We start from the raw sequence: 27024 nt of genomic DNA, 5'->3' as shown, positions 1-27024 counted from the left end.
CCAATCAGAGATGTTTATCAGGCCTATTACGTGTAGTTGTTTTTTTTTTACACACGCACGCAAACACGTACACGAGTACACACACTACAAAATAAAAAAAAAAGAAAAAACTATAAAAATTTTAAACCTATAGGTTCGACTGTAATAAAACGAAAACCAAGATTCAACTCAAAGTGAGTATAATAGTTATTCATCTCTATTTTTTCACTTTTTCCAGAGTGTGTATATATTTTATATTTGAAAAAAACTAGATTGAATATTTTTTTTATTTTTTCAAAAAAAAAAAAATAATATTAACAACATGACCAACCAGATGGTGTCTCGATTCAGAGTCAAGAAGCTCTCTCCCAAACACCCACTTCCTATTTATAAGGAGTATCAATTACCAGACCTCACTGATGCTACAAACGTGCAAAGGGCCGTACCTCAAATAGAAACAGGTGTTGAAAAAGAGGAGGAGGAAGAAGTACAGTTGATATGGTTACATATTTTTTATCTTTTACAATACAATTTATACTAATATTTATAATTATAGCATGATTTACAAGCCGCCATGTCTGCTGCTCAAGCTGCCGTAACTACTGGTGCCTCTGTTGAAAATTATATCCCAACTCCTGATGCGTCCCGCCTTATTCCCACCGAAGAGTATGTTAGTCTTTATAAGAAGAAGTACAAAGAACCCTCCACCTTAATCAGATTTTCGTCTACGGTCGAAGATTGTGTCGGCTGCCCTTACGTCATGGACGAAGAAGACGAGGTCTTTTTGAATAATTACATTGCTCAATTTCCCAATGATACATTATCAGAAGATTCGTTTGAGAAGATCATGTGGGAGTGTGAATCTATTACAAATCAACAGTGGCCACATCTTTACTTGGTAAGCAAACACGTTAACTTCAAATTTCTATGTACTGAATAATAATAATAAAAATAGGATGCTACATTAATTGCTGATTACAAGACATTTATGGATAATGTACCAGACTATTCTAAACTCAAGACCTTGGCAAACTTTTCCATCATCTTTGACTATTGGCGTACGCGTCGCTTACAGCGCGAGGGTAAATCTATTATTCCTCAGCTGAAGTTCGAGGAGATACTGAAGAACGAAGCGGATCCCTATGTGTGCTTTCGTCGTAGAGAAACGAAGCCTATTCGAAAGACAAGGCGTACTGATCAACAATCACTTGAGCGTTTACGTAAATTGCGTAGTGAAATGGAAATGTCTAGAAATTTACTGGGCATGGTCTTGCGTCGTGAAAAAACCCGTAAAGAAGGACTCGTACTGGAGCATAACGTATTTGAACAAAAGAGGATTATACATGAATATCAAAGGACTTTGGGTATTAAAGAGGATGACGATATATTAATGCCAAAGAAAAAGAGGCATGTTGAAAGCTCCTCTGGTGCTACTATCAAGATCCCACTACACAAGCTGAACAGGATATATAAATCACCCACACAATTGGCTATGGAAGCCGAATTGAACAGAAAGAGAGAATTGGATTTGCCTTATAACGATGTCACTGATTCTCCTTATCAACCCTTTCCATTGCCTATTCCACAACAGTTCTATCAAACATTGGATAACAGCCAGCAAAAATTCCGTAAACGTATGGGTCGAAATGGTCGTGTCTTTATTGATCGCATGGATTATGAGCCAAAGGAGAAGGATTCTAAATATCGATTTGATTCTGATGCCAGTGATGGCGAGGATCTGATGGAAATTGATGAGATGGATAGTTTGTATTTAAAACATCGTGTTCAATTATTGTCCGAAACAGAGCTTCGAAATCTTGTTACGGTTCCGTTCCTGACACCATTGAATATGATCAATATCAATCAAGCACGTCAAGCTGCCGCCGCCGTTACCTCTCCTGCTCCTGTACGTCCTGTTAATATTCCACAAACTGTATCTCCAGCTATCACAACAACACCTTTAAAGCGCCAAAACAGCCGAACTAAAATGACACCTCAACAAGCCGCTGTAGCTATGGCCAACGGAATGATCGCAGCAAATATGGCTGCGGTAGTAAACGGTACGTCAAGTAACAAAGCAGCAATGCAAATGGCTATGGCTGCTGCCCAACAACAACAGCATGGTAAGTGAATACATGATATAAGAATATTTTGTTCGCATAATTAATCTTCATTGCAGCTAATAAGCAACAACAACAACAACAACAAACTACAAAAAACCCTCCATTATCACTTCACTTTTAAAAAGAACTTGCCCGTTGCCATTGTACAGAAATTCTGATTACCCCCCTTTTTTCATTTTTTTATTCCCTTTCTTTTAACCCTGTAAATTATGATCCAAATACATGAAAAAAAAATATATAAATATACATATTCACTAGCATACAGATTGTTATATCACCCCCTTCTCTCTCAAGGAACTTTAAAAAATAAACAATCTCTTTTAAACAAAAAAATAAATCATACTATTTAATAAACAATAAATAAAAATTGGGGCTACTTAAAACGCAAAGAAGCAGGATTAGGAGCAACAAAAATTCCAGAATTGATCGTTCCTTTCATACCAACAACGATAGCCATCGAAGTATTATATGTGTTATTCGCTTGGATTCTTACGCTCGTTCCAACCTGTCTGACGGTTCCTTGTGAAACGGAGCTTATCTTCACATTAGCAGGGGCTGTAAATTCGATCGTGACTTGGTTTGAAAATGGCGAAGCAACTGTACGACGAGCATTTATCACGGCTTCAAACTCATCAGCAGTAGACGAAACAACGGTCAACTGAGCTCCAACTTGTGATCCCTTGTATGCTTGAGGTACTGCTCCTCCAAGAATCTGACGAAGGCGAGAAACAGCTAGGATTGCGGAGCATGTGTTTGAACCAGAAGATGCATATCCACAATAGATCGATGTACCATCAGCCGTGGCAATACAAACAGTGCTAGACGGGCATGATGTAACGGACCAGACAGAATGATCACAAACTGCATAAGCTCCACCGCTAGTACAAACAAATTGGCCTTGTGATGAACAGGCTTGGCCGTTGGATACACAAGAGCCTGGAGAACCTGAAGGAGGACCAGGAGGAGGAAGGCCCGTTGTGGGAGTAGTTCCATAAGAAGTAGTTGTAACAGGATTTAATGTTGTTGTAGTGATAGGAGGAGATCCTGTGCCAGAATTACCCTTGACTAATGAATAAAGACTAGAAGCAAAATTGCCATTATTCCAAGCTTGAGAGGCATCCCAAATTGAGACACCGCCATAAGAAGAGTATTGGCTGGCAAGTTGGGGTACAATTGTACTGATTGTGCTCATGGGTATGTAACCACTACCAGCAGCTGTGGAAGATCCCGGAAGTGTTAACATAACTTTGACATTTTTATTTGGAGATGTTGATGAAGCCCAGTTAGCCCAAGTAGCAAAATTAAATGACCCACCAGCTGCAGAGCAATAGTTGTTATAAAATTGAACGTTGACATAATCAAAGGCAACAGCATTAATGACTGACCCCAAAATAACATCAGGGAATGGACATTGGGGTGCAGCTCCAACTATAAACCCAGACCCAAACTTGGCTTTTGCTGCAGTAACTAAAGCTGCATAACCGGTAGAGGGACCACCTTCAATATCAAGATCGATTCCGTCAATCACGGTGTCACCGAAAGGTCGTGTCGATGAGCTACCTCCACCAAATAAGTCCCATAATGTCGTGGCAAACGTAGCGGCGTCAGAATCTCCGGAGAGACTGTAAGCCCCAGCAGCTCCACCAAGAGATAGAATCACCTTAACGCCAAGACCCTGGCACGTTCGAATATCTAGTACAAGTTAGTTAAGGCTGGGATGATGTGATATTGCAAATATTTACCGTTTCCGACAGAAGGACATGAAAGTAACTGAAGACCAGGAAAGGTGGTTTGACAAGCACCAGCTAAATTCATACCAGGAAGTCCACCCACATTGAAAACATTGAGAAAGGATAAAATAACTGCATCTGCTTGTCCAGATTGGCAGTAGTAAGACAAAGATGATTGGGTAGATCCACCACCAGCAGAATTCTATAAAAGTTATTAGAATTGGTGGAAATTGTGCAATTACAAATATCACTTACTTGACCCCAGTAGTAAAATACGTTAGGCTTACTAGTCGAATAGGCCGCCTCCACGCATATACTAGATAAGAGAGTAGCAGCAGTGATTCCAATAAAACGTAACAACATTTGAAATAAGATAATTAAGATAGTGAGACTTTTTTGATTTTACATCGTAACAAGTCAGCTTATATATAGTTGTCATTATGAGGGTAACTGTCAAAAAAATAAAGTAAGGTCCCGTTTTTAATTTCAATCTGATGATGCTTTCTGCTTACATTATAATTGTTTGCACAAAAACAAAAAACAAAAAGGACCGTACATATTATCAATCGTATTTTGAATGTATCTCCCTTCATCACCGTGTACCAATCATTTGTGTGTGTGTGTTTAAGCGATACAAATGCGCATTGTATGGGTTTCTGTCATGTGATATTATTTACTGCAGCATATTATATAATCTCCAATCATGCCATTTTTGGCAGTTTTAGTTTACAGCTATTTTGTAGTCGTTGTAAGATAAAGCTACATTGATAAAATACAATAAAGATACTATTATATAAGTCAGAATGACTGTTTCATGGCATGCGGGTTATTGGATTTCGTGTTATTGTACCATATTACGTTTGCAAAGTCACCCTTACACCACCATACATTTAAAAGAGATATAATGGAGAGGTATCACCTTTCATTTATTCTAGTAGCAACGTTATGTATACTAAAAGCAACACAATCTATATGAACTAGATGATGTATCTTACAACAAGACAATTTTTATTAGATTATATGTACACATATTTTGTTTATTTTTAAAACTCGTAATTTTTGTCACACGTAAACCAACACCCTATCATTTCCAATTCATTTCGGCCTTGAAACACACTCACACACTTTTATACCAATCACGGGATTAGAAGAGAATATATCGTATCTAAGCAGATTGTCCATTTCGAACTAACGCTAATAATGGCTAATAAATTAAATCAGATTTACATAGTTAAGCTAAATCCAATTAAGCCAATCATACATACCATTAATTTGTGTGTGTGTGTGTAAGTGTGTGTATGATTTATGGTATTGGGTGTTCCTCGGAAGAACACACAGTCATTGTTTCATAATCAGTACTCCACGATTATCAAGTAAATACTACTGATTTTTCCTTGCAACACCATTAACAAAGCCTCCTTTTTAACAAGTTTATATGACACACAACTTAAAATCATGATAATATATCCATAAAATTAGTAGAATTTTAGCAAGTACTAAATACTTATCCAACATGTTAGTAGCAACATCACATGTTTAGATACCGTTCCGAGGAATATTAAAGAAGATCACACCCACGTTAAGAATAAACAAATGCTATTGTTGACACGCAAACAGTGATGGGCATTTGATGTTTTAATTTAGAAATTTAGACAATTAGTTAAGGACAAATATAAAATTGTGAAAGAATATACAGAATTGTTTCATCTCTAAACTTTTTTTTTAAAATAACCGGTATCTACTGATAGCCAAGTTTTATTTTTTATAGTTTAGTAATGAGAACAGCTTATAAAACTACATCAAACAAAATAACCATATGGCATAATATTTGCATAAAGTAAATCAATAAAGACCCAAGCTTCTGTTCGAATAGTGTATGTAAAATTATGACCTCAATTATTGGTATATCTCGATAATAGCTTTTTTTCAAAGAAGTAATACGCAATTGGGAGCTATTGTGATTAATGATCTACTCCTGACTCGATTTGCTACAGGGTACATGGATCTTCGATTTCTCTGTCCTGTGATAGCAGCATATCTTCACGAGTTCATATATCGCATAGATATGTCAAGCATAAGCCACCTGTTTGAGGAAACAACTAAGCGCCCAACCTCTTAAACACCTCTCCGAGATTACAACACAGAAAATGCATCCTGAAAGTTAAGATTCCTGTTATAAACAGAATTGCTGTCTGGTGTATATGCTATAATTATAAGCTTTATATTTATTTGCAGCAGTCATTTATAAGCTTTTTAACGTGGTTCTTTTGTAATCAGTTTAGAGTATGTAACTAGATAAGGTGAGCATCTTTGTATTATAAATTTCATAGATATTGGGCAAATAATAACAGAAGGGATCAATAATTTACGTGATAATACTTGATGTTTGGTTCGTCTCAGTCTTTGTAAAAAAAACAACAAATACCTTTCATTTTAAGGCTACCGTTTAGAGCGATACGACCGCATTTATCATAAAACATGTGAAAGTAAGTTATGTTATTCAAAAAAACTTAAGCTAGAATTCTACTTATTACCTCTTAAATGCAAAACATATACATGTATATATGCCGTTTATATGTGATATATTAAATATTAGTAAGTTAGTATTTATTTAGAATAATATAACTAGCAAGTAAACACTATTTTATTTCATCTGCCTCTTATGATGCTGTAACATCATTAAATGTTGCTATCTCCTCATAGTAAGTTGATCAAAATGGGGTTCACTATCATGCTTTACTCTCATTGCTTTTTGAATGTTCTCTTCCGAATTTCTTTTCATACAAAATATCAAAGCGACGTTCATCTTGCCGAAGGGAGTACCATTGCTAACAATAGCTCTGGTATGAAATTGGCCAAATTCCGAGTCGTATGCAAAAGGTGTAAATTCAATAGTAAGTTCTCCTTTACCACAGCTTCGAAGGTCACATAGATACTTCATAAATGATATCTCATTAACTACTTTCAATTGACAGCAATATGTCGCTAACTTGGACGCCCATATTAAAAATTCAAAGTTGATACGTTCTTCCAAAGTAGCGATCGAAATAGTGAGCTTCTTTAAATTTCCAAAGTGTTTTAAAAGTTCTAACTCTTCATCCCCATAGAGCTTGTAGTTTGCTAAAGTAAGCGTCTTGATATTTGAAAAAATACAGGTATCTTTGACGGAGTCTCTAATCTCATCAAATGTATGTCTATTTTGTGCGTAGACAATCTCGTAAAAAATAATGTCAAGTTCCAGTAGCTGCGGTGTATCATCACCGATTAGTTTAATCACAGAAAGTAAGCTATTTGAAATTTTACCCAAGCGTAATTTTTTCAGCTGAGTAAAGTTTTTCAAGTTTGAAAAAGTGATGCTTTTGAGATGTAGTTCTGTCAGACATTCACCAAAGTAGTTGCAGGATTTCTCGTAATAGTATGGGTCTTTAAGCTGCCCGATTGAAGGGATTATTTTTTTTAATAAAAACCAGCCTCCATTGGCCGTTAGCAATCTATAGAATCGCTTCCAATCGATACAACCACATTCAAATGTTTCTACGTTAGGACATCGTAATATGATTTTCCCTAAAATTCTGTTGACTTGGTCAAGACTGCCTTGTAGTTTCAAGTGTTCAACCCATTTTCCCGGTTCGGTTACTGATTGCAGTAGCATTTTATACGTACGGCTGGGCTTATCAGCATCAACTAAAACCTGTTGAAAAACAGATGATTGAACAAGAGAGAGCCATTGTTTATTGACATACATGCAACAATATAATTGGGATTCGTCATCCCCTATTTGTTTGAAAATTAGTTTTAATATCTCGAACGGGATTATATTGATTGGAGATGTCATTTTTAATAGTTGGAAGAAAATGAAAAGAAATTCCAAGTCATTGGGTGTGATTTTTATTCTCATCAATAAATCAATACAGTGATAAACCAATACAATTATAAATCAATACTACAGTGATGAATCAACAAAGGTGTATTGACGCACGCACACATTCATAGTTAAAGTTTTATTCAGACAGGTACATATACAATACGAAGTATTTCGGCTACAATGTCAGATGGAAGATTAGCATCCATGTCTTCTTTTTCCATTTGATCGTCACGCTCATTTATAGCCAATACATGCAAACGATGACTAAACACCTTTTCTGCTGCTATTGCGACTAAGTCTGGTGTCAAATAGTCCCTTTCAAACAGCGTTGCCAGAGATCTGTAGAGAATTAATACCCGTTTACTTATAAAGTGATGTTTCTTACTTTGTCACAATGACTAAATCCTGGCTACACCTAGCTGTCAGCCCACCTTTAACTCTTGGATGTGTACGGATTCCCACAACTATGTCCCTAATATAACGTGTGATATCGATATTGACATGCACTTTGGTCGCTCTCTCTGCCAGTCCTCTAATTTCCTATGCGACATTAATATTAATAGACAGAAAAAAAATCAAAAGTCATGTAAAATTACCTCGTATTTGATCAAGGAAACCCTTCTTGGATTTAGTTGACGACTGGGTTGACTTATCGGGTGGAGAAACATATCTTCCTCAAAATTATAGCTCACAAAAAAGCGATCCATCTACATATCCATTAGCGAACTTCATAATTTAGCTTTAGCTGATAACCCTACCAACTGAGACGATATAGAAAGACGATTGTATCCTTGGGGTAACACAGAAATAACCAAAAAGCATGGCTTTGGTACATTGTATCGGACATTGGATATTCTTAATTCTTTGGTAACAATCAATTCCAACAACAGAGCCTGTATTGATTCGTTCGCTGAATCTAATCCTTGCATAATCAATGTCTGTGCAATTCTGGTTGATGCAACTGTATTATTATAAGACCTTTTCGTATCCTCATGTTCTGACCATCGTGACTTTTCTCGTTTATGACCGTTAAATTCCTTTTGCGTTGTCGAATTGGTATACATAGGCGTGGAAGCATTCGTTCGTGATATGATAAATGGTGGTCTATCCCTCTTTTTCAAATTAAAATCCACTGGACTAATTGGTGTCATATGGTCTTCATCTGGCAACAAAGGGAACTAAAATATTATAAGACGAAGCTCTACGTATGCCTATTTTTTTTTGTACCTTTATGCTCGTATTACGACTTCCAGTCACTTGATTATTGCTGACCTGGGACCTTTCGGAGGTTCTTGAATCCAAAGTTTGAATAGAGCGACTTGCTTTATGAGAATGCATGGCAGCTTCATGAGTCTTGTTTTTTAGTGGGCCTGAAGTCGCATTTAAACGGTCTATTGAATTTTCAGAATCTTCCCGGGTGCTGAATAATGTATCGACTAGATCCGACCTTGTTTGGTGTTCGTGACATGTCATTTTTGCTGTAGTAAATCCGAACAAACATCTGCTAACCTGATTTAATTAAGTGAATATAAAGTGATTCTTGTTGAGTGGTTTGTCAATTACCTGAGAAGCCATTTGAGTTACTTCAGCTAATCGATCAGGGGGAGCAGTTAATATTAAATGTTTGTCCCGGCCCGAGATTAAACATAAAAGAATTGAAATGAATAAATCTTGGTTAAAAGCAAAGCCAGCTTGCTTTTTTAGAACTGCCATTCGAGTCTTAATCCATTCTTTCGAATCTTGCGACATGTTTGTACAGCAAAGAAAAAGACATACATTACTGGACATTGGGGCCAATTATACTTCCGCAAAATCATATGCGTGTAACCTTATGACAAAGACGTAAAATTAAATGTCCTTCCATACAAACTATCTCCTCTGGTAACATGGCTAAGCTTCTTTCGAAAATAATGAAATTATGTCAAATCAATGAAAAAACAACTATATAATCTCAACTTTAAATTATTAAGATACATAGGAAGTAACAGCAGCTCAACATCCGAAAAAGCAAAGTTTTAAATTTATCATGTTATTGAGTCTTGTTTATGAGATTTCAAAAGATCTACTCCCAAGATTTTATAAGATACAATAATAAAATGCATCAATTGAGTACAGCTGGCTTAAAGCTGCAATAAAAATCGGCTGAAACCTGTTTTATAAAGGGCTAATTTAAAAATAGCTTCGAGAATTTTTCTCACCTTCCGTTCTCCCTTGTCAATAATGATTCCTTAATATTGTGATATCCCTTCTAACTCCTCGTTACAATCATCGTCTTCGTAAGACTGAAGGCATCCTATATATCATTGTTCCTTCCCCCTGCAAGATATATCCCTTCACAAACTCATCAGCACGGATTTTCATCAAATAAATGGATTTCCATCTACTCTATTTTTTTATGAATTCCGTTAAATAACTTAGTGCTGTTTAAAAGTCAAACGATTTAGTCAATAGTATAAGCTAAGAAGATAACACTTGTCCAAAAATAAAAAATAAAAACTCTTGAAATACACCCATGGCTAGCAAAACAAGGCTTGAATCTCAAGATAGATAATTTACTGTTATACCACACCTTCTATTCACGTTAATATTGCACTCGTCTGTATTAATCCTACTGAGTTACTCACATCTTAATGTTCATTAATGTACTTTGGCTATAGGTGTCTCCCGTATTTTCCAATATATGTATACATATTAAAACTAAACTGCGCCAAAACCATTTGTTTTATCACATGTTAGATATTTACATCAAAGGACTACTATATTTTTATGAAGATATTTCTTCAATAGTTATAATGAACTTCCCTATTAAATTAGTATTAGCCGTGTGCTTAAAAAAAAGTATGTAAATTGGCGCGGGAGGGCTTGCTCATGTCACACAGCGGAATACACACAACAAAAATGAAAACCATCAAGTTTATTAATAGTTTTTTTTAATATGCAGTAGTTTATAAACACATGATGGGGGAATGAAAATGTAAATTTATCTAGTGGAAGGGAGATTGAGCTCTATATTGGCCTGGAGGAGGGGTATGATAGCCCATCATCGGAGGTGGTGTTGCGTATCCCCCTTGATAAGGTAAATTGAACGCAGGTGATCCCCCTCTGACTGATTGAGGTTGTTGCATCATTAGAGGTTGACTTGTCGAGGTATTGTATTGTGGCCTACTGACATAGCTTTGCTGACTATAATATGTACCTTGGCTATATCCTGATTTTTGAGATCCATGTGACCCGACTGAAGCATTATCATCATGATAGTATAAACCACCATCATCATCATACAAACTCTTCTCATACTCATCCCAAGTCATCAGCGGTATAGATTTGCGGTCAAACTTTCCTTCATCAGCCATGACTAGCTTCTTACCCTTGTCTCCCATTACAACACGCGTGTTACCCCAAGAGAAATCGTCAAAATGCCAGTATGAGTAAATAGGAATTAAGAAAGAAAAGACAGGAATAGCAAATATAGATACAATCATCCAAATGATGTGTTCCCATTTTCTGTGCAACAGGAAAATAACTGCTTGAAGACCATACACACCAGCTATAGTAATAATCGACATTACAGGAACACCTGAGGTAGATGTCGCCAAGGTATAAATAAGATAGACAAGATAACCTACAATAGCAGGCTGAACCAAAGTACTGAATAAATCGAGCATAACCACGAATCTCATAGAGAAACAGCAGAAACCACAAAGTTGTGGTAAAAACACAAGCTCACCCAAGTTATGAATAGTTGAGTTGATCCATCGACGACGTTGGGAAAGCAGGACACTCCATTGATCCGGAGCATTTGTAGCACACTTAGCATCAGAGACAAACTTTGTCTTGTAATTGGGAAAATGTTTCAAGATAAGTGTAGTCAAGTACCGATCTTCACCTAAATGGAGCAGATTCTTTTTGTGCAAAGTATCAACCTTATTGATTGAATAGTCTTCCAGGATCTGATTTGATATTAACAAGGGCTGATTCTTCAACGGAGCCCGAATACGATACATACAGAAACAACCAGGTAAACAAGTGACAGATCCAAACAGAGATTCAAATGCTTTGATAAGATAATGGGAAATAAAGTATTCGTAAACTTGGATCATAGTGACCCAACTATCTTTTTCATTTGACAGCACAGTTTCACCACACAAACCAATAATTTTTGCATCATGAGCAAAGACAGATACCATACGATTGAGACCGTCAGCCATTACTTCGGTATCTGCATCCACCATTAAAACGTACTCGTAAAAGCTGGGGTTAACACCGATTACATTTTTGATTTGGTGGTACAATTCCAATTCCATTGGGGTCATGGCGCTATTGAAATGTACCTTATTCAAAAAGCTCATCAAGATCAATTGACTGTCACGTTTACCACGGTTACCAGGTTTCTGTCTTTCAGAAGGCTTACCAACTTTTGATACCACAATATATGGCACAACATGACCACGACATTCGTATAGACCCGAATAAATTTTGCCCATGTTATGTTGTTTTTGTCCTTCTCCTACCGAAAAGAAAGACAGAGCTTCGGGGTCTGTATTCGAATCAACACCCAAAATGTCCAATACGATACGTGAAGTAGGACGATCATTACCACCACCGATAACCATACCGTCACAAATCAAGAACAGTAACTTACGCTTATCATCATACTGCAATGAACCAATTGAATCAATGGTTTTTTTCAATTCCTCTTCTCCTTCTGTATAGCAAGGCACTTGACAAATCACAAACTTTTCATGCTTTTCTGGTTCACGACGTGTACGGAATTGAAGGGCGGCCAAAAATTTAAACACGATGATGGCGCAAAGAAACACGGTAACAATTAACAACAAATATTCTGCAAACAAACACCTGGCGGAGTTACGTTGATCTACAGCACCTGCATAATACAAATTTCTCAAACAAACTTGTTGACGTAACTTAATATCGTCTGCCAAAGGTAATGCGTTCCAACTTTCAGTAATATCTTGACCTGCTTTTTGCGTAAATAATGTCACAATTGAATTATCTAAAAAGTTTAATTCGCCAGCATCGGGTGTAGGTTGACCATCGGGAACATCGAATCGTCGACCGCCCAATACGTAATACGTAATATCGAAAATGTTGTTGTTTAAAATAACCCATTGACGAGGAGTCTTAATGCCGGACATGTCCTTGGGATTTATTGCCTGTTGATTGATTTCTTGAGGGCTGTAACCCATGGACCCTTTTTTATAGTTCTTTCTTAAATAAGTCATTTGCTCAAAATACCAGTCAGGACGAGGATCCCCACTGTTTGGTAAAAAGTTGTGGTAGCGGGCATTGGAATCCGTTAAATTTGGGTTAAAGTCCAACGAGACATAAGGTGAAACGGTACCAGAAACACCTTGGCACAAAGCAGATACCTGCACGGGAAAGAGCGCAGAGGCATCTTTTCCTCCGTATTCCAAGACAGCCGATTGAGGAATGACAAGACTAGCCCAATGATGGGGAGCGAAGCTGGTCAAGTCGAATACTTCACCACGAATTGTGACATAGGCATTATCAGGTGTTGAATGACTTGCAAGTTCTGATGTTGAGAACACATTTTCATGAGGACAAACCAATCTACCGAAAAATACCAAGAACCAAATAATAAAAGCAGATGTCAATAAAATACAAAGGCAAAGTGTCATTTTTTCTCGCCATGCAATTTGAATATCCGGACGTTTCATTTTACCACACCAAAGTAAAAACGGGGTTGGAATCCACCATGTCATGAACCAAACAAAGTTCAGCCAGTGGCGACGAGCCGGAGATAACTGTTCTACATCTTCTTCAGGTGCTTCTTCTTCAACAACTGCTGTGGTAATCATTTGTTTCATCTCGTTTGTAGCAGGCTGTTTGCCATAAATCTCGGATCCATATTGCGAATCTGTTTCGTAATGACTGCTTTGTTGATCAGGTTGGTGATATTCATCTTCTGAAAGGAAAGACCTTTGATCATCTGTATAAACAGAGCCTCCAGCTGCGGTTTTGGGTATAGGGAGACCAGCCATAGTAGCCACCATAGCGGCATTTTTGTTATCCAAAGAATAATCTGCCTTTGGCAACAAAAATTCTGTATTCGAACCAAACGACAAATTTGACAAAGAATCCGAACTATGATCTCTATCCATGTGAATCATGGGAGCGGCCAAAGTAGCCATATTTTCATGAACTCGCTTTTCTTCCTTTTGTTTCTTTTGATCTTCTTTTTCGACTGAGCGTAACCCATCTTCTAAAAATTGCCAAACAGTTTCATTTAGAAATATCTAATTTTAAACAATCAGCCAGGGCAGTCTTATTACTTGTTTTATTTTTACCTTTGTAGAACCCAGGGCAGCTTGTTCAGTCGACCAGTTGAAAGCACCTATAGCAGCCTCACATTGGTCTTTCGCATCGCCCGTAAATTTATCCACCCCCTTTTCATTAAGTATATTTATATAACGGTCTAAAAATTCGTCGTGGAAGAAGCTTGTGGTATAATGGACTGCCAAACGTTGACATATATGAGGGATACCAAATGCTCGTATCTGAGATCGAACGCGGTTAGTATCAAACTGATTTGGTGCCGCATCATCATTTGGCCTAATGCATAAAATAAACCAAGGAACAGTTTCATCTAAAGTTGTAATCAAATCGTCCAGGGCTGTATTCAATTGAGATAATAACATGGAAACGTTTCGTTTAGGCGTAGTTGGCTCATCCAAGATTGGTTCTAAGGTGCTTCTTCGACGTTTTGTCGTTTTTGTCCTACGCATGGAAGGTCCACGTAACGGACCACTGGGTTGTTGTGCACTCATGATAGCATCGGTTTGCTTTGGATGGTTTTCGGTTCGAACATTATTATCAGCAAACAATTCCAAAGCGAAACTGTTGTATGAGGCTGGAGCTGTTTCACTTCCTCGAATTAGTTGTACTAAATCAGCATTTAAATTATCTCTGTTAGACTCGAGGAAATGTGTGGGACTGTATGCGACTTGTCCTGCAAAATGTTGAATAGCGAAAAGCCGTTGACCTGTGTCTGCCGATTTAAAGCTAAATGATGCATGATTGCTGTTGTATTTTCCAAAAGTATCCAGCATGCTAAGATCGGTTGATGTAGATAATTTGGCGTGATGGTTGATTATATCTAATAAACCATGTTTGGGTCTTGTTAACAAGTCTACACAAGCTTGGTTATTGAAATAAGGCACATCCGCCACATTCAAACCCTCTTGACGGTATTCCTCGATATCCATTTCAAAAATTGAACGTTGACAAAAGTTTTGTAAACGCTCATCGGCCAAATTAACACAAAACGAGTTAAAATCCATGTTATTGAGTCTAGGCCCTGGTAGATCCAAAATGCCTATAAAATTATGCACAGCATCACAGCATAATTTATTATTCATGTATTCTACCAGCCAAGTGAATAACAAAGAATACAAAGCCTTCACGATATCGTCACGTTGTTTACAGGCACCAACCGAGTCCAAAATAAGGGTTGTTACGTCTTTTTTAATCAGTTGTGTCTTGTAGGTCAATACATTTTCCAAGGCTCTGGGATCTACACCTAAGAAATCCGCACATAACTCTAATGTAGCTGAATTCTTGACAAATGCAGCTTCTTGGATGGTTGGATCGTCTATAAATTCCAATTGACCCAGATGTAATAAACAAGAAAGGAATTGCCAGATACGAGCCTGGTACTTCTTGTTGATACCTAATGTTCGCATTGCTCCTTTCAGGTTCTTAAACTGGTTAGACTCACCACCGGAAGCGGCCATATTTCTAGGAACATATTTGTAGACCGTATCATCCCCACCGAGTTGTAATATAGATTTTTCTTCTGCAGAAGTCCCACCCAATAACTGATAAAAGACATGAAAAGTTTGCTCGTTTCCAGGACATTGCGTTACACGGGTTTTGTCCAATAAATAATTAAGCAGCTTTGCACCGACCATCCGACCTCGTTCATTAAATTGCAACTCCAAATACTTTCCAAATCTAGAAGCATTTACGTTTAAACCTGTACGCGCATTACCGAATGCCTCCAGGACTACTTGAATATTGGCTATTTGAGCTTGAAGTTTGGTTTCCTTCTTTTGGGAGGATAAATGAACAAGATGATCCAGGACAAATTTAAAAGTTTCAGTCTTTCCACTACCTGATTCACCACTAAAAATATGAAGTAAAATATGTTTAATCTTTTGTTTTTGTTTTTAAGTCTCCCGATGCCCCCCTTTATCTTTGTTGTTGATTTTTTTAGCCCCTCTCCCTTCTGTAATTAACTTACTTTAGTATCAAAGATTGATCAATGCCTGTACGCCTCATATGTAAGTAAGCTTGATTTGTCAGTTTGAATATATGAGCTGGCAATGGCTCCAATAATTCAGATCCTGTATCTTTGTATTCGGCGACGTACTGGATGCTTTGCAATGGTAGTGTCTTGTACGGGTTGATAGCCACAAGAGCGGAATCACCGATTCGAGAGTATATGACATTATTTTGAAAAGCAGACTTTAAACAAGCGGTCAATTCATCTTCTGTATGTTGCGACAACTGCGATAAGTCGTACTTATTCTTTGTCATTCTAATGATGATGATAAAGAAAAAGAAAGTTTAAAAAAAGAAAATAAAAAAGGATAAATAGGGGATGAAGAGGAAACGAAATTTTTATGTAAGTATTAAAAAGGGGTGAAAAATGATTGGATTATTAAAATCTGACTTTTCTCTTCCGACCAGTGAACTTGGAATCATTGGCAACGATCTTGTCACCTCTGTCCCTAGCAACCTTCTTTTTATTGTTGATCCAATCTTTGCCTTTAATGGCAGTACGGTTAGACTTTCTCTTCTTTTGCATATGTTTACGCTTTTCATATTGAATGGATTTCTCTTCGTCAGGATGCATTTCACCGTCTTCACCCAAAGCTTTAGGCATTTGATTCTTTTTACCGGATTGTACACCAGCAAATAAACAGAGGTAATATTTCTTTGCCTTTTTAGAATTGGGGTAATCAACTAAAAGACCACCTTCAAAACCACACTTTGTTGCAACATCGATAATCAATTGAATTTGATCGTCATTTTCAGGATAAAATTGGAATACAGCTCTTGCTCCTTTATCCAACGCAGCATATAATGTTGTAAAGAATCTTTGAATTCTGGCTTTTGGTCTATTGATAGTCTTATCTGCATTACAAAGCCATTGAAGCACAGAAACACTAATGCAGCCATCGAATGTACCAGGTCTAAATGCCATACCTTGACCAGCATCTTGTAAGAACAAATCGCCTTCTACTTCTCTTTCATTGGCTACATCCAACATGGCAGGTGAAATATCCATTCCTACCCATGTGTGACCCTCTTCTTCTAAAATCTCGCCACTAAGTCCAGATCCACAACCAATATCAAGCAAATACTTGGGTCCTTCTGTCAAGTTTAATAATTCAAGTGCCCGATAAGCCATCTCGGCTTGAATAGCTGTGATACGAGAGCTAGCAGAAATAGCATCAATTATCATGTTTTATCTGCTGTCAACTATTCAATAATCTTTTCTACCTACTTGTCGGTATACTTTCTGGCTTCGTCGTCGCCATAAAACTATACAAAGAGATATTTAGTTTCGCTATTAAAGTTTGTTTCTCTGCCCTTACAATTTCTGGAGGTGCGATATGTTCAGGACGAGACATCTTTTCTATGACACTCTAAATAAAAAATAAAGGTATAAAAGAAAGAAAGAAAGAAAGAAAGAAAAAAAAAAAAAGTATTGTGACTAGTGTCCTGCGAGGACCTTGGCCCCCCGCCGAATTAGGCCAGTTGAAAGGTGGCTTTGATTATTGAGAGATCCGGACTTTATTGGTGCCTTGCGTGGATTTTTATAAACTAGGGTCCTTTTTAACAAATAATAAAATGTTGCATTTACTTGGTGTCAATTTACCTGATAGAAAGATTGTTAGGTAACTGGCAAGCCTTAAAAAACAGAACCCCCTAAAGTATTAACACGAAAAAAAACAGCACAGCACTTCAATATTTCTATGGTATTGGAGAACCCACCGCCATTAAATTATGTCAAAAGTTAGCCATCCCCGAAACAACAAAGGTCGTTGAATTAAGTGAAGCTCAAGTCAATGAATTAACAAACACCTTGGCCAACATGACCATTGAAACTGATTTAAAGAGACAAGTGAGAGAACAAGTCATGCATCATCGTAATATCAACAATTATGTCGGAAGAAGACATGCCATGAGTTTACCTGTTCGTGGACAAAGAACTAGAAATAACGCAAAGAACGCAAAGAAATTGAACGGAAGATGGGTTCAACGTAGAGGAATGTCAATGTAAGTTTTCTTGATAAAAAAAAAGAAGGTGTTTTATGAGGCTAATAAATAAAATTCTAATATAGGTGGACACAAATGCAACAAGGTCCTTTGAACAACTTTTTAGAAAAGTTCAACATGTAGTAATAATAATAAAAGAAAAAAATGTATGTAATAGATGTGTAAAATAAGGGGTATTATTAGTCTTGTTGACCACCATTACAAGTTATGAAGCGAACAAAATTTCTCCAAAAACCATGCTCTTTATGTGGTTTTTGTGGTTTAGAAGGATCCGTGAGGGGTACGTAAGCAGGTGTACTAGGCATATCTGTAGTGGTTTTGTTAATAGCAGTTGGTTTTGGTTTCTTTTGAGGTTTGGGATTTGATCTTCTAGCACGAGCTTCTTTTAATTGTTTGAACCGATTCTATTTTTAATATATGAGTATTTTAATAAGCAAATTTAGATATTTTAAAAAAAAATTTACCTCCCAGCCTTTGCCATCATTTAGTAATGTCCAATCATAGATTTTATCGTCTGTTTCTCCTTGTCTCTCCAGTACTTTATCAAATAATTCTCTTAGGAAATCATAGTCTGGCTTCTCTTCAAAGCCTAGTTTTCGAACATATTGAAGATAGATGCCAAACTCTTCAGGAAATTCACCACATAAATCCTTCACGACCGTAGATTGTTTCTTTTCGCCAATCTTTTCATATTTTTGTTTATTGGTGGCCGCTTTCAATCCTTGCCATGGCAGGGAGCCTCTCAAAAAGTACATGAATACATGACCTAGAGCTTCTAAATCATCACGTCTTGATTGTTCTAAGGAGGTTTTTAAGTATATACAATAATATATAGAGAATAGGAGGGGAGACTTATTTTACCTCTTCCTAAATGCGTATTAATACTCATGTAACGTGCAGTACCAGATAAACTCCTGCGTTCTCTATATGGAATATGCTTCTTTGTCCTTGGATCACGATATAGTTTAGCCATACCATAATCGACAAGAAACACCATATTGGCATATTTCGTACCAGGTCGTCCAATCAAGAAATTGTCGGGCTTAATATCTCGATAGATCAAATTACGTTCATGAACACTTTGAACGCGAGAGATCTATAATTAAGTTTTTGAGTTTTAAATAAGACTCCCCTTCTCATCTTATTGCTAAGGTTACCATCTGCTTTGCCACCATGGCAACCGTCTTAATGGTCAGCTTACGGGAGCACAAGTCGAATAAATCTTCGAGACTTGGGCCTAATAAATCAATCACTAATACATTATGAAGTCCTTCATGGCCAAAATAATAAGCACTTGGCACTCCTGCTATATATTTTTGCAATTGGAGATTAGATTTTTTATTTATTTTTGTATGCTTGTTGCAAAAGGTTTTTACTTACAGGTTCCTGCAAGAATTTTGTAGGTTCTATATTCATCTCTCAATTGAGGTACTTCTGACTTTCTTGGTTCAAACTTTATGGCAACCGATTGATTGTTTAATAAATTCAAACCTTCATAAATCACACCAAAACTACCTTCACCCAATTTCTTTCCCACTTGGTAGTGAGAGCCAATAATTGTGCTGGCGTTAGAGCTATTACTATGACTACTGGATTTATCCGCCTGTGTCTTTTCCATTTTTTTTTTTTTTTTTTTTTTGCAAGAAAAATAAAAAGAGAAAAAGGAAAAAAAAAGGGAACCGCTTTTTTTTTTCACGGGTGTAATAGAAGAGGAGTTCAAATTACATTTTAAAAGGGTTGTGTCAGGCCATTAAATCATAAAAAAAAGGGATACTTGTCGTCATCATTCATGTTGTCTTAATATGTTTAGGAAAAATAAATGTGATCAATAAAAACTGTGCTGTCAAATCACAATTACAATTTTTTTTCTTTTGTACGGAAAATAATTTACTTCAATGCTGATACAGTTCATTGGAATAGTCATTGGAACCCTAACTCTATGTCAAGCAGAGCTTCATCGGTATGAATTCAATGTAACTTCCGGCTCTGTCAATCCTGATTGTTTTGAGAAGGGTGTGGTTGTTCCTCATATTAACGGTCAATTCCCCGGCCCAACAATTCATGCTCAAGTAGGCGATGAACTGGAAATTCTTGTCCGAAATCAATTAGAAAGCTACAACACAAGTATTCATTATCATGGTATTCGACAAATCGGATCTGCAGAATCGGATGGTGTACCTGGTGTAACACAACACCCAATCAGTCCAGGAGATTCTTACCTACAACGGTTCAAGGTAACACAACAGGCGGGTACTTATTTCTACCATGCACATGTTGGATTACAAGATGACTCTGTTCAAGGCTCATTTATTGTTTACGAGTCCGATACTGCTAACCCTAAAAAAGTAGCCCCTAACACTTTATTGAAAGCTGGTCCTTATGAATATAAAAAAGATATCTTACTTCAATTGAGCGAATGGTGGCACGAAGAATTAGACAGTAGACAGGATTATTACACCAGTAAAAAATTCACCTATGATCATGGTTCCGATAGTATTTTAATCAACGGTCGTACAGTCCACGACCCAACTGCCAATTCGGAAAAAAGTTGCCAAGGTTATACAACGTTTGATGTAGAACCAAATACTACTTACAGGTTAAGAGTAATTGGTGCTAATTCATTCAGAACATTGGCTCTGGCTATTAAGGAACACAATATGACAATGATCGAAGTGGACGGAGAATTAGTTCACCCTTATGATACTTCTTTCCTAGAAATTACTCCCGGTCAAAGATTTTCGGTATTGCTCAAAACTGCCGATCACCCTCCAGGAACTACCTTTGCTATCGGTACCAGCTACCTTTGGCGCCAACGGGGTCGTGGTATTACTGAAAATGGTTTTGGTTATATTCGTTATGTTCGTCCAGAAGATGTTACAGATGAGAATAATTCTTTCTTGTTTAAACCCATCAGAAAATGGGCCAACAACAAGCATAATTTTAACAAAGAGGGCAATTTCAACAAAAGAGCGGAGTGGTTGGGCGCTGAGCGTGCTGCTGTTGATCATAGTCCAAAGGCTGATGCTGGTTCTGAACACAAGGGAGGTAATCATGGGGCTGATGAACACAGTGGTGGTGAACAAAAAGATGATGGTCATAAAAAAGGTGACCGTGCTAACGGTGAGCATAAAGGCAAAGAAGGCAAAGAAGGCGGAGGAGGTCGCCCTGGAGGTGGTGGTGGTGGTGGTGGTGGGCGACCCAAAAAAGTTGTCAAGACGTACGTTGATTTACCTACTTTCCCCAAGATGGATGAGCCTGACTGGGTTTGGCGTCAATTAATCCCCTTGGCAGAACGTGACCCTATTCTTGATGAAACCGATGTTCGTACAATTAAGCTTCACACTACAAGTGTAAAGTTGGCCGATAATACGACTCATTACCTGATCAACCAACGGTTTGCTCCTATGCCAGCATTACCACTTGTCAGCAATTTTCAATCACTTGGTGCAGCCAATTACTCTGACGACGATCAACAGTTTAATAGTGTCCTTAATACATACCATGTATCACATAATGAAGTTGTTGATTTCGTCTTTCAGAATACAAAGAATGCAATCGGGGGATGCCTTTTACACCCTTGGCATACACATGGCCACTCTCATTACGTGATTGCTTCTGGAGTCGGTAGTTATGAACATGATCTCGATAAAGATATTCGTAATTTTGAGCATCCATTGCTAAAAGACACCACTGTCGCTTACCCTTCTATACCTTCTAATGATACTGACGGCTGTGGATGGACTAAAGTCCGAATTATTGCTGTAAGTTTTCTATTGATATATCCATACCATGTACTAACTCTTTAAATTTAAGGATAACCCTGGGTTTTGGGCAATCCATTGTCATATTACCACGCATATGATTCAAGGAAAGATGATCATCCTTGAAGAGGCACCTGAATTAATTTCAGAACATAGTCTTTATGCAAGACTAGATTAAATAAATTATAAAAAAAAACCTTTTTTTTTTTCATTTTATTTTTACACTAAAATAAATCTAATCTTCATCCATGGCATCGCCGTTCTTTTTTTGCTTGGCTTGTTCACCAATAGCTATTAAGAAGGACTCGACACTATTTCCAGCAGAAGGGTCTAAACCAAGTTGAGACAACAAAGGTCCCAACTGCCCAGTAGCAAGAGCTGCGCTGAGACTTTGTAAAGCTTGACTGAATTGAGGACTTTTCACAACTTGTCGAACTTCTTCGGCAGATCTTTCGGACTCCTCAGGCAAAAAAGGGAATAATGATGCACAAATCTCTGGGTCATTTAATAAAGGTGTCAATGACTGTGAGGTTAAAACATCACTTAATGAAATCGGTGCTGATCCCTCTAACATTTTTTTTTTTCAAAAATTAGCGCTTAGGCATTTTCCCCACTTTCCAAGATAGTAACTTACCAGCGGGTCTAATATTAGCAAGCATTTGGCGAAGTTGATCCAATTGTTCAGTGGATTGTTGATTGTTGCTGGGAGCAGCAGTAGCAGCAGTAGCAGCAGGTGCAGGCTGAACGGCAGGTGCAGGAGCAGCAACAGGTGCAGAGACAACGGGTGTTTCTGTCACAGCGGGGGTTGAAGTGATGTTGGCGGGAGGTGTAGTGGCTTCATCATCGTCATCATCATCATCTTGTGTATCAGCAGATCTATGAATACTCTTTTAATCAAATCATGATAATTACCATTACAAGTGCACCAAACTTACCCGTTCATACTATTGAGAAACTGTAAGAGGTTTTCAGGAGTCAAGTTGGGATCTGTAGAAATATAAACTGTTAATATACACACAGAGAGAGAGATATAACTTCTTTAATTTACCTTGGTTTTCTACACCGTTTAAAAGGCGCATGAGTTCAGCATGAGAAGTGGATTCATCCAATTCAGAAGAAGCATTCATGTTACTCTCAGGATCGCGAATGAGTTCATTGACACGTTCGACAAGTTCTTGATCCTTTTCATCGTTTTTACTTTGTAACCAATAGAAATGACTTTCATTAGATGTTTTGAATTTCAAGACATAAACACGACCTGTTGTGCACTGAGTTACTGCTTTAAATTCTGCCTCGTCAGGAAAGATAATCATGTTCTAATAACCTGTATAAGTCCTCCTTTCTTTTTCGCTTTGCGTATATTTTTTAAAAGTGCTTACGTCTTCAGGAGTAGCTTGATTTTTACGTTCCTTCCAGTACAAGTGTAATAATTGATCATCACCCTACAGAAATGCCATGAATACACACATTGTTGATTCAACCATTATAATCCTTTACCTGATCCATATAAAGTTTACTACGCTCAAAGGTTAGTAAAAGGCGAGAATTTTGACCCAAAAAACTAAAAACTTACCCCTTTCTTAAATCGGGTTTAATCCAGGTGCCTTCGACAATACATTTACCGGCATTGAACTCAACCAAGTGAGTCTCTGTAGGAGCTGTAGCGAATAAACTCATTTTCCTTATAAAAGTGTTGATATATACAAAGAAAATAAATAAAAAAGAGGTGGTTTAGGAATTTAGCTTTTACTTTAAAAATTAGGACTACTGAAAATTCTTTCGGACAGACAAATATATGTCGGACGAGCAGTATCCTGAGTGGCAGTGGCGTTTTGAGAAACAATCTTAGCTTGAAGTTTCAATATGTATACCAGCGAAACATTGTCCAACTGCGACAAAGGCTGTTTGAGTTGATTACGTTCTTAGCTTTAAATATGTCAACAGTCCAACTTTCAGTACAAGCAATCACATTATTGAGCTCCTTCAAGATTAAACTTTTCTTGGTGGCCGTGATTGCTCCTTTTTGTATACAAGATTACTTGTCATTGACAAAAAAAAAGAATGTATACTACTGATGTCAAAAAGATATCTATTGTCTATTATTAGGATAAAAGCATTATATTGCATCTTTAATAGGACCCTTGCTCTCCGCATTTCTTCTTATACTAAGGGTCTGTAAAATTTATGATGAGCATATTAGTATTATTTATTATGATCAAGTCAAAGGAAAAAAGAGAAAAAAATATAATTTATTTATTTTTTATGATATAAACTATGCTAATAAGTGCTTCTCCTAGTTCCCAGCATAAAATAGCTGGTTAACAGGCCAGACCACGAGAAGGTGGAAGCACATCCTGGCCCAAAAAGTAAATTCCGATAAACCATCTTCAATACAGAACCTGATAATCCTACATGCCACCTACCCACAATGCGCAACATAAGAATCACCAGGACCAAATACCCCCTACACCATGTTGGGGTGGTGCTTTTTACCCTGGCAGTAGAATCGTAGCAACCGCACCTGGACGAGTATTGGCTTTAAGGTTAACATTCCGTGTAGATGAGGTAACTGTCCAACAGGATGCCAATCTATGGCTGCCTATAGAATGCAATATCTCTAGCGTAGACGTAAACAAGGCAAAGCACTTACAAGATGCATTCGGGTACTAAACTTCCTACTGTCATCAGATCCCGACCAAATATAACAACCCACACCAATTCCAATGACCAAGAACGTATCGACTGGCTTCAAACGGCTACGACCATCCCACCGTCTAGTAACACGCTCTATATTCACCCTCCACCAAGCAACGGGTGTGGCACTAGTTTTAGTAAGAAGTTCCTGGAACAAAAGGCGACAAGCCCCAGTCAGATTGTTGTACTGAAATCCGAATGAAGCGATACAGACAACGACCAAGGCCATTGCCTAGCGACTTTGACAACCAGCAGACTCCTCAATGTAATCTTTTTAGGGATTACTACGGCCTTTGGAACACTGCCCGATCTGTAATGAAGTGGATAGATTTAACGGAAAACGAACAGAGTCGATAGTGTCATTCTTGTGCCGAGCCATGCTAACTTCTCTGTTCTAATGTTTAAAAAAGAATAAAAAGATAAAGGACGTTTTTTTCGCAGAAGTCTCCCTTTTATACCAAAAAAAAATTTTTTTTTGTTTACTTTGTTGATTTTGTCTAGGCTACTTTTACAAACTTGATTTTTTTTTCATTACTTTTTAAACATATGTGTCATCCTTTGAATAATCCGTGAAATTCTCATCACATCCGTGTGCATATCATAGTTACTTTCTTCATTGGATGTTGAGAAAATGAGCATTGAAGTTTTGCTTTATCATGGGAGATGTTCTTTTTGTGCACAGATTAAAAAAAAAGATCGGCAAGATTAAACAATCTTTCACATGATTCCTTCAGCCCGTGTCCTCTTCATGATAAATTAAGTGTTTGAAACTAATTAAGGCCACGCCTATAGTTACATCGATCGAGTGCGGAGAACGCTTTTGCATCCATGCTACTCTTTATGATATCATCTTCCAATATATTTTTTAAAAGGTATACTAGCGTAAATAGCGCCTCTCTAAGACGATGGGAAATCTATCGGAAACCTACTACTTATATAAGCATTCAGGTATCTCGCTGGAGATCTCTCGATTTATTAAATAACAATATGACCCCAAAATCCTACATCTAAATAATCTTACAGGTTTAACACTCTAAACGGAAGGTCCGATTTGACTAAAGTTTAGGTTACAAGATGTTACATAATTCTAAGAGTAATTTTTATAACTATCCTCTGACCAAAACAGTGACACTGTATCTGAATTCAATGAACTGTTTTATCTTTCCCTTCAAAATTTGTCAACGTGGGTGTATAGTCGGTTGTGCTGAAATATTCAGCTAATGTTGATAAAATGAAATATCACTTTCTACTGCGATAATATAACTATCAAAGAAGCTAAAGTCTACTAAAAATAATTCTGCTGGTTTGAGGTAAACATTACATTACTGAGCCAGAACAATCTATTATGATTCCGCACATCAATATTTGATCTTGTCATATGATGTTATATGTTTTATTGACTAATATTGACATCATGTACTTTACAAGATTTTCTATTCTCACCTGTACGCTGATGTTTATCTGTATGCTTGTTTTCATGAAGAGTTATCCACTTCATTTATCTTTTATGGTATTTCTATATACTTCGTATAAAGTGATGTCGCAACGCACTGTATTGCTCATGTCCTTTTTTTTTTTTTTTTTTTTTTTTTTTTCTTCCTTAAACCAAAAAAAAAACATCGCAACTGACTTCCGACAAGCGTTTCAGCCTTAAATCAGTTTAATTATGGACTGTGTAAATAAAAAATGAGCCGCATGAAGGTTATGTATTATTTTAAAGGTATTTATACTTCGTTCTCTCATCCTTATTTTCAACTTATACTATTACTCTTCTTAATATGCAAACCTTTACAGACTTCTTCAAATCTTCCTAACTATATAAATATCATCAAATCTTCCCAAGACTCTGCAAACCTATAGTCTATTTCAAAGCACGTAACTCTTGTCAAGTCTCTCTAAAGGTTATCCAAAGCCTCTGAAACTCTAAAACCCTCGTCAAATATTCTCATCTTGTGTCAAGCCTCTTCAAAGCTCCCCTTCAAGACTCTGCAAATCTCTCAAACTGGCGTCAAGCCTCTTCAAAACTCCCCTCCAAGACTCTGCAAATCTCTCAAACTGGCGTCAAGGCTATGCTATCTTAACTTCATCTAAAGTTCCAAGGATTTGAGGCAGCTGTTCTACTTCTGGTCTTCTTTTATTCACGGTACAGTATAAGCTAGTGGCCTAGTGTGGCTAAATCCGGTGAGAGCTTGTAGCTGTAGTCACGATTTAGATATGTGCTCCAGGGCTTAGGAGGCTAACAATCCGTTAGTGTAGGCAAAGATCCCCTGGTGGTAGTCTCCACATAGTTACGATTATAATATTCCCTGCGAATGGGGAATACCCTGCGAACTGGGGTTAAGTTTAATGAGTAATTTTTTTTAGAACAGCTTGTCTTTTTCTCCTCTGGTTCTTGGTGACTCTCGGATGGTCTCTTTATTTCGCCTTATTCCATACAAAACTTTTCCCATCTTTTATTTTTTACACATTAATCTCAATAAATATTATTTAATTATTTTACTTTATTATTTATTATGCTGTTAATGACATTAGAAATTTATTTT

The 27024-nt window shown here is 37.2% G+C and overlaps 11 protein-coding genes across 11 annotated transcripts; 4 read left to right on the top strand and 7 right to left on the bottom strand.

The window, feature by feature from the left end:
• Nucleotides 1-301: 301 nt before the first annotated feature.
• On the top strand, nucleotides 302-2223 carry EV154DRAFT_484638 (enhancer of polycomb-like-domain-containing protein; the record flags this gene model as incomplete). The annotated part of the gene is made up of 4 exons (XM_051598676.1): nucleotides 302-466; nucleotides 536-877; nucleotides 935-2102; nucleotides 2159-2223. 4 exons carry the CDS (start codon nucleotides 302-304, stop codon nucleotides 2221-2223), a joined length of 1740 nt encoding a protein of 579 aa, XP_051454339.1.
• A 69-nt stretch (nucleotides 2224-2292) lies between these two features.
• EV154DRAFT_595010 (chitinase 1) lies at nucleotides 2293-4195 on the bottom strand (the record flags this gene model as incomplete). Its single annotated transcript, XM_051606989.1, has 3 exons — nucleotides 2293-3794; nucleotides 3845-4034; nucleotides 4088-4195. The coding sequence occupies 3 exons, from the start codon at nucleotides 4193-4195 to the stop codon at nucleotides 2476-2478; spliced, it is 1617 nt and encodes a 538-aa protein (XP_051454338.1). The 3' UTR covers nucleotides 2293-2475.
• Nucleotides 4196-6521: 2326 nt separating this feature from the next.
• EV154DRAFT_484636 (uncharacterized protein) lies at nucleotides 6522-7484 on the bottom strand (the record flags this gene model as incomplete). Its single annotated transcript, XM_051598675.1, has 1 exon — nucleotides 6522-7484. One exon carries the CDS (start codon nucleotides 7482-7484, stop codon nucleotides 6522-6524), a length of 963 nt encoding a protein of 320 aa, XP_051454337.1.
• A 420-nt stretch (nucleotides 7485-7904) lies between these two features.
• EV154DRAFT_595007 (uncharacterized protein) lies at nucleotides 7905-8848 on the bottom strand (the record flags this gene model as incomplete). Its single annotated transcript, XM_051606988.1, has 3 exons — nucleotides 7905-8237; nucleotides 8456-8658; nucleotides 8725-8848. The coding sequence occupies 3 exons, from the start codon at nucleotides 8846-8848 to the stop codon at nucleotides 8079-8081; spliced, it is 486 nt and encodes a 161-aa protein (XP_051454336.1). The 3' UTR covers nucleotides 7905-8078.
• A 1743-nt stretch (nucleotides 8849-10591) lies between these two features.
• EV154DRAFT_327421 (chitin synthase-domain-containing protein) lies at nucleotides 10592-16330 on the bottom strand. Its single transcript, XM_051594980.1, has 3 exons — nucleotides 15982-16330; nucleotides 14027-15863; nucleotides 10592-13975 (listed from the first exon to the last, which is right to left on the bottom strand). The coding sequence occupies exons 1-3, from the start codon at nucleotides 16275-16277 to the stop codon at nucleotides 10682-10684; spliced, it is 5427 nt and encodes a 1808-aa protein (XP_051454335.1). The 5' UTR covers nucleotides 16278-16330; the 3' UTR covers nucleotides 10592-10681.
• A 7-nt stretch (nucleotides 16331-16337) lies between these two features.
• EV154DRAFT_519454 (S-adenosyl-L-methionine-dependent methyltransferase) lies at nucleotides 16338-17404 on the bottom strand. The gene is made up of 3 exons (XM_051602737.1): nucleotides 17342-17404; nucleotides 17251-17288; nucleotides 16338-17182 (listed from the first exon to the last, which is right to left on the bottom strand). Exons 1-3 carry the CDS (start codon nucleotides 17375-17377, stop codon nucleotides 16402-16404), a joined length of 855 nt encoding a protein of 284 aa, XP_051454334.1. The 5' UTR covers nucleotides 17378-17404; the 3' UTR covers nucleotides 16338-16401.
• Nucleotides 17405-17559: 155 nt separating this feature from the next.
• On the top strand, nucleotides 17560-18173 carry EV154DRAFT_519450 (uncharacterized protein). Its single transcript, XM_051602736.1, has 3 exons — nucleotides 17560-17644; nucleotides 17703-18026; nucleotides 18092-18173. The coding sequence occupies exons 1-3, from the start codon at nucleotides 17598-17600 to the stop codon at nucleotides 18147-18149; spliced, it is 429 nt and encodes a 142-aa protein (XP_051454333.1). The 5' UTR covers nucleotides 17560-17597; the 3' UTR covers nucleotides 18150-18173.
• On the bottom strand, nucleotides 18174-19711 carry EV154DRAFT_519449 (kinase-like domain-containing protein). The gene is made up of 5 exons (XM_051602735.1): nucleotides 19407-19711; nucleotides 19184-19332; nucleotides 18888-19122; nucleotides 18491-18825; nucleotides 18174-18430 (listed from the first exon to the last, which is right to left on the bottom strand). Exons 1-5 carry the CDS (start codon nucleotides 19642-19644, stop codon nucleotides 18206-18208), a joined length of 1182 nt encoding a protein of 393 aa, XP_051454332.1. The 5' UTR covers nucleotides 19645-19711; the 3' UTR covers nucleotides 18174-18205.
• Nucleotides 19712-19921: 210 nt separating this feature from the next.
• On the top strand, nucleotides 19922-21965 carry EV154DRAFT_605251 (multicopper oxidase-domain-containing protein; the record flags this gene model as incomplete). The annotated part of the gene is made up of 2 exons (XM_051607458.1): nucleotides 19922-21787; nucleotides 21840-21965. The coding sequence occupies 2 exons, from the start codon at nucleotides 19922-19924 to the stop codon at nucleotides 21963-21965; spliced, it is 1992 nt and encodes a 663-aa protein (XP_051454331.1).
• Nucleotides 21943-23514, bottom strand: EV154DRAFT_519441 (proteasome complex subunit Rpn13 ubiquitin receptor-domain-containing protein). Its single transcript, XM_051602734.1, has 7 exons — nucleotides 23361-23514; nucleotides 23285-23303; nucleotides 23167-23229; nucleotides 22836-23103; nucleotides 22723-22774; nucleotides 22422-22663; nucleotides 21943-22354 (listed from the first exon to the last, which is right to left on the bottom strand). The coding sequence occupies exons 1-7, from the start codon at nucleotides 23462-23464 to the stop codon at nucleotides 22023-22025; spliced, it is 1080 nt and encodes a 359-aa protein (XP_051454330.1). The 5' UTR covers nucleotides 23465-23514; the 3' UTR covers nucleotides 21943-22022.
• Nucleotides 23515-24199: 685 nt separating this feature from the next.
• Nucleotides 24200-24683, top strand: EV154DRAFT_567006 (uncharacterized protein; the record flags this gene model as incomplete). Its single annotated transcript, XM_051605988.1, has 2 exons — nucleotides 24200-24450; nucleotides 24476-24683. 2 exons carry the CDS (start codon nucleotides 24200-24202, stop codon nucleotides 24681-24683), a joined length of 459 nt encoding a protein of 152 aa, XP_051454329.1.
• Nucleotides 24684-27024: the final 2341 nt, after the last annotated feature.

The sequence above is a fragment of the Mucor mucedo genome, assembly GCF_025094135.1.
Source record: "Mucor mucedo strain NRRL 3635 chromosome Unknown EV154scaffold_96, whole genome shotgun sequence".
Taxonomy (NCBI): Eukaryota; Fungi; Mucoromycota; class Mucoromycetes; order Mucorales; family Mucoraceae; genus Mucor; species Mucor mucedo.
The sequence above is the reverse complement of the archived record's forward strand: the minus strand, read 5'-3'. Positions and strand labels throughout refer to the sequence as shown.

Bases quoted from the DNA above. Each gene is read 5' to 3' on its own strand.
- EV154DRAFT_519441 (XM_051602734.1), bottom strand. From the start codon at position 23,464: ATGAGTTTATTCGCTACAGCTCCTACAGAGACTCACTTGGTTGAGTTC. The intron at 23,104-23,166 runs GTAAGCACTTTT...ACAGGTTATTAG, and splicing joins ATCAAGCTACTCCTGAAGAC to AACATGATTATCTTTCCTGA. The intron at 22,355-22,421 runs GTAAGTTACTAT...AAAAAATGTTAG, and splicing joins TGCTAATATTAGACCCGCTG to AGGGATCAGCACCGATTTCA.
- EV154DRAFT_519450 (XM_051602736.1), top strand. From the start codon at position 17,598: ATGTTGCATTTACTTGGTGTCAATTTACCTGATAGAAAGATTGTTAG. The intron at 17,645-17,702 runs GTAACTGGCAAG...GAAAAAAAACAG, and splicing joins CCTGATAGAAAGATTGTTAG to CACAGCACTTCAATATTTCT. The intron at 18,027-18,091 runs GTAAGTTTTCTT...ATTCTAATATAG, and splicing joins CAACGTAGAGGAATGTCAAT to GTGGACACAAATGCAACAAG.
- EV154DRAFT_519454 (XM_051602737.1), bottom strand. From the start codon at position 17,377: ATGTCTCGTCCTGAACATATCGCACCTCCAGAAATT. The intron at 17,289-17,341 runs GTAAGGGCAGAG...CTCTTTGTATAG, and splicing joins ATATCGCACCTCCAGAAATT to TTTTATGGCGACGACGAAGC. The intron at 17,183-17,250 runs GTAGGTAGAAAA...TATTTCTGCTAG, and splicing joins GCCAGAAAGTATACCGACAA to CTCTCGTATCACAGCTATTC.
- EV154DRAFT_519449 (XM_051602735.1), bottom strand. From the start codon at position 19,644: ATGGAAAAGACACAGGCGGATAAATCCAGTAGTCATAGTAATAGCTCT. The intron at 19,123-19,183 runs GTAACCTTAGCA...ACTTAATTATAG, and splicing joins CCATGGTGGCAAAGCAGATG to ATCTCTCGCGTTCAAAGTGT. The intron at 18,826-18,887 runs GTAAAATAAGTC...AAACCTCCTTAG, and splicing joins TAATACGCATTTAGGAAGAG to AACAATCAAGACGTGATGAT.
- EV154DRAFT_327421 (XM_051594980.1), bottom strand. From the start codon at position 16,277: ATGACAAAGAATAAGTACGACTTATCGCAGTTGTCGCAACATACAGAA. The intron at 15,864-15,981 runs GTAAGTTAATTA...TCATATTTTTAG, and splicing joins GATCAATCTTTGATACTAAA to TGGTGAATCAGGTAGTGGAA. The intron at 13,976-14,026 runs GTAAAAATAAAA...GTTTAAAATTAG, and splicing joins CTGCCCTGGGTTCTACAAAG to ATATTTCTAAATGAAACTGT.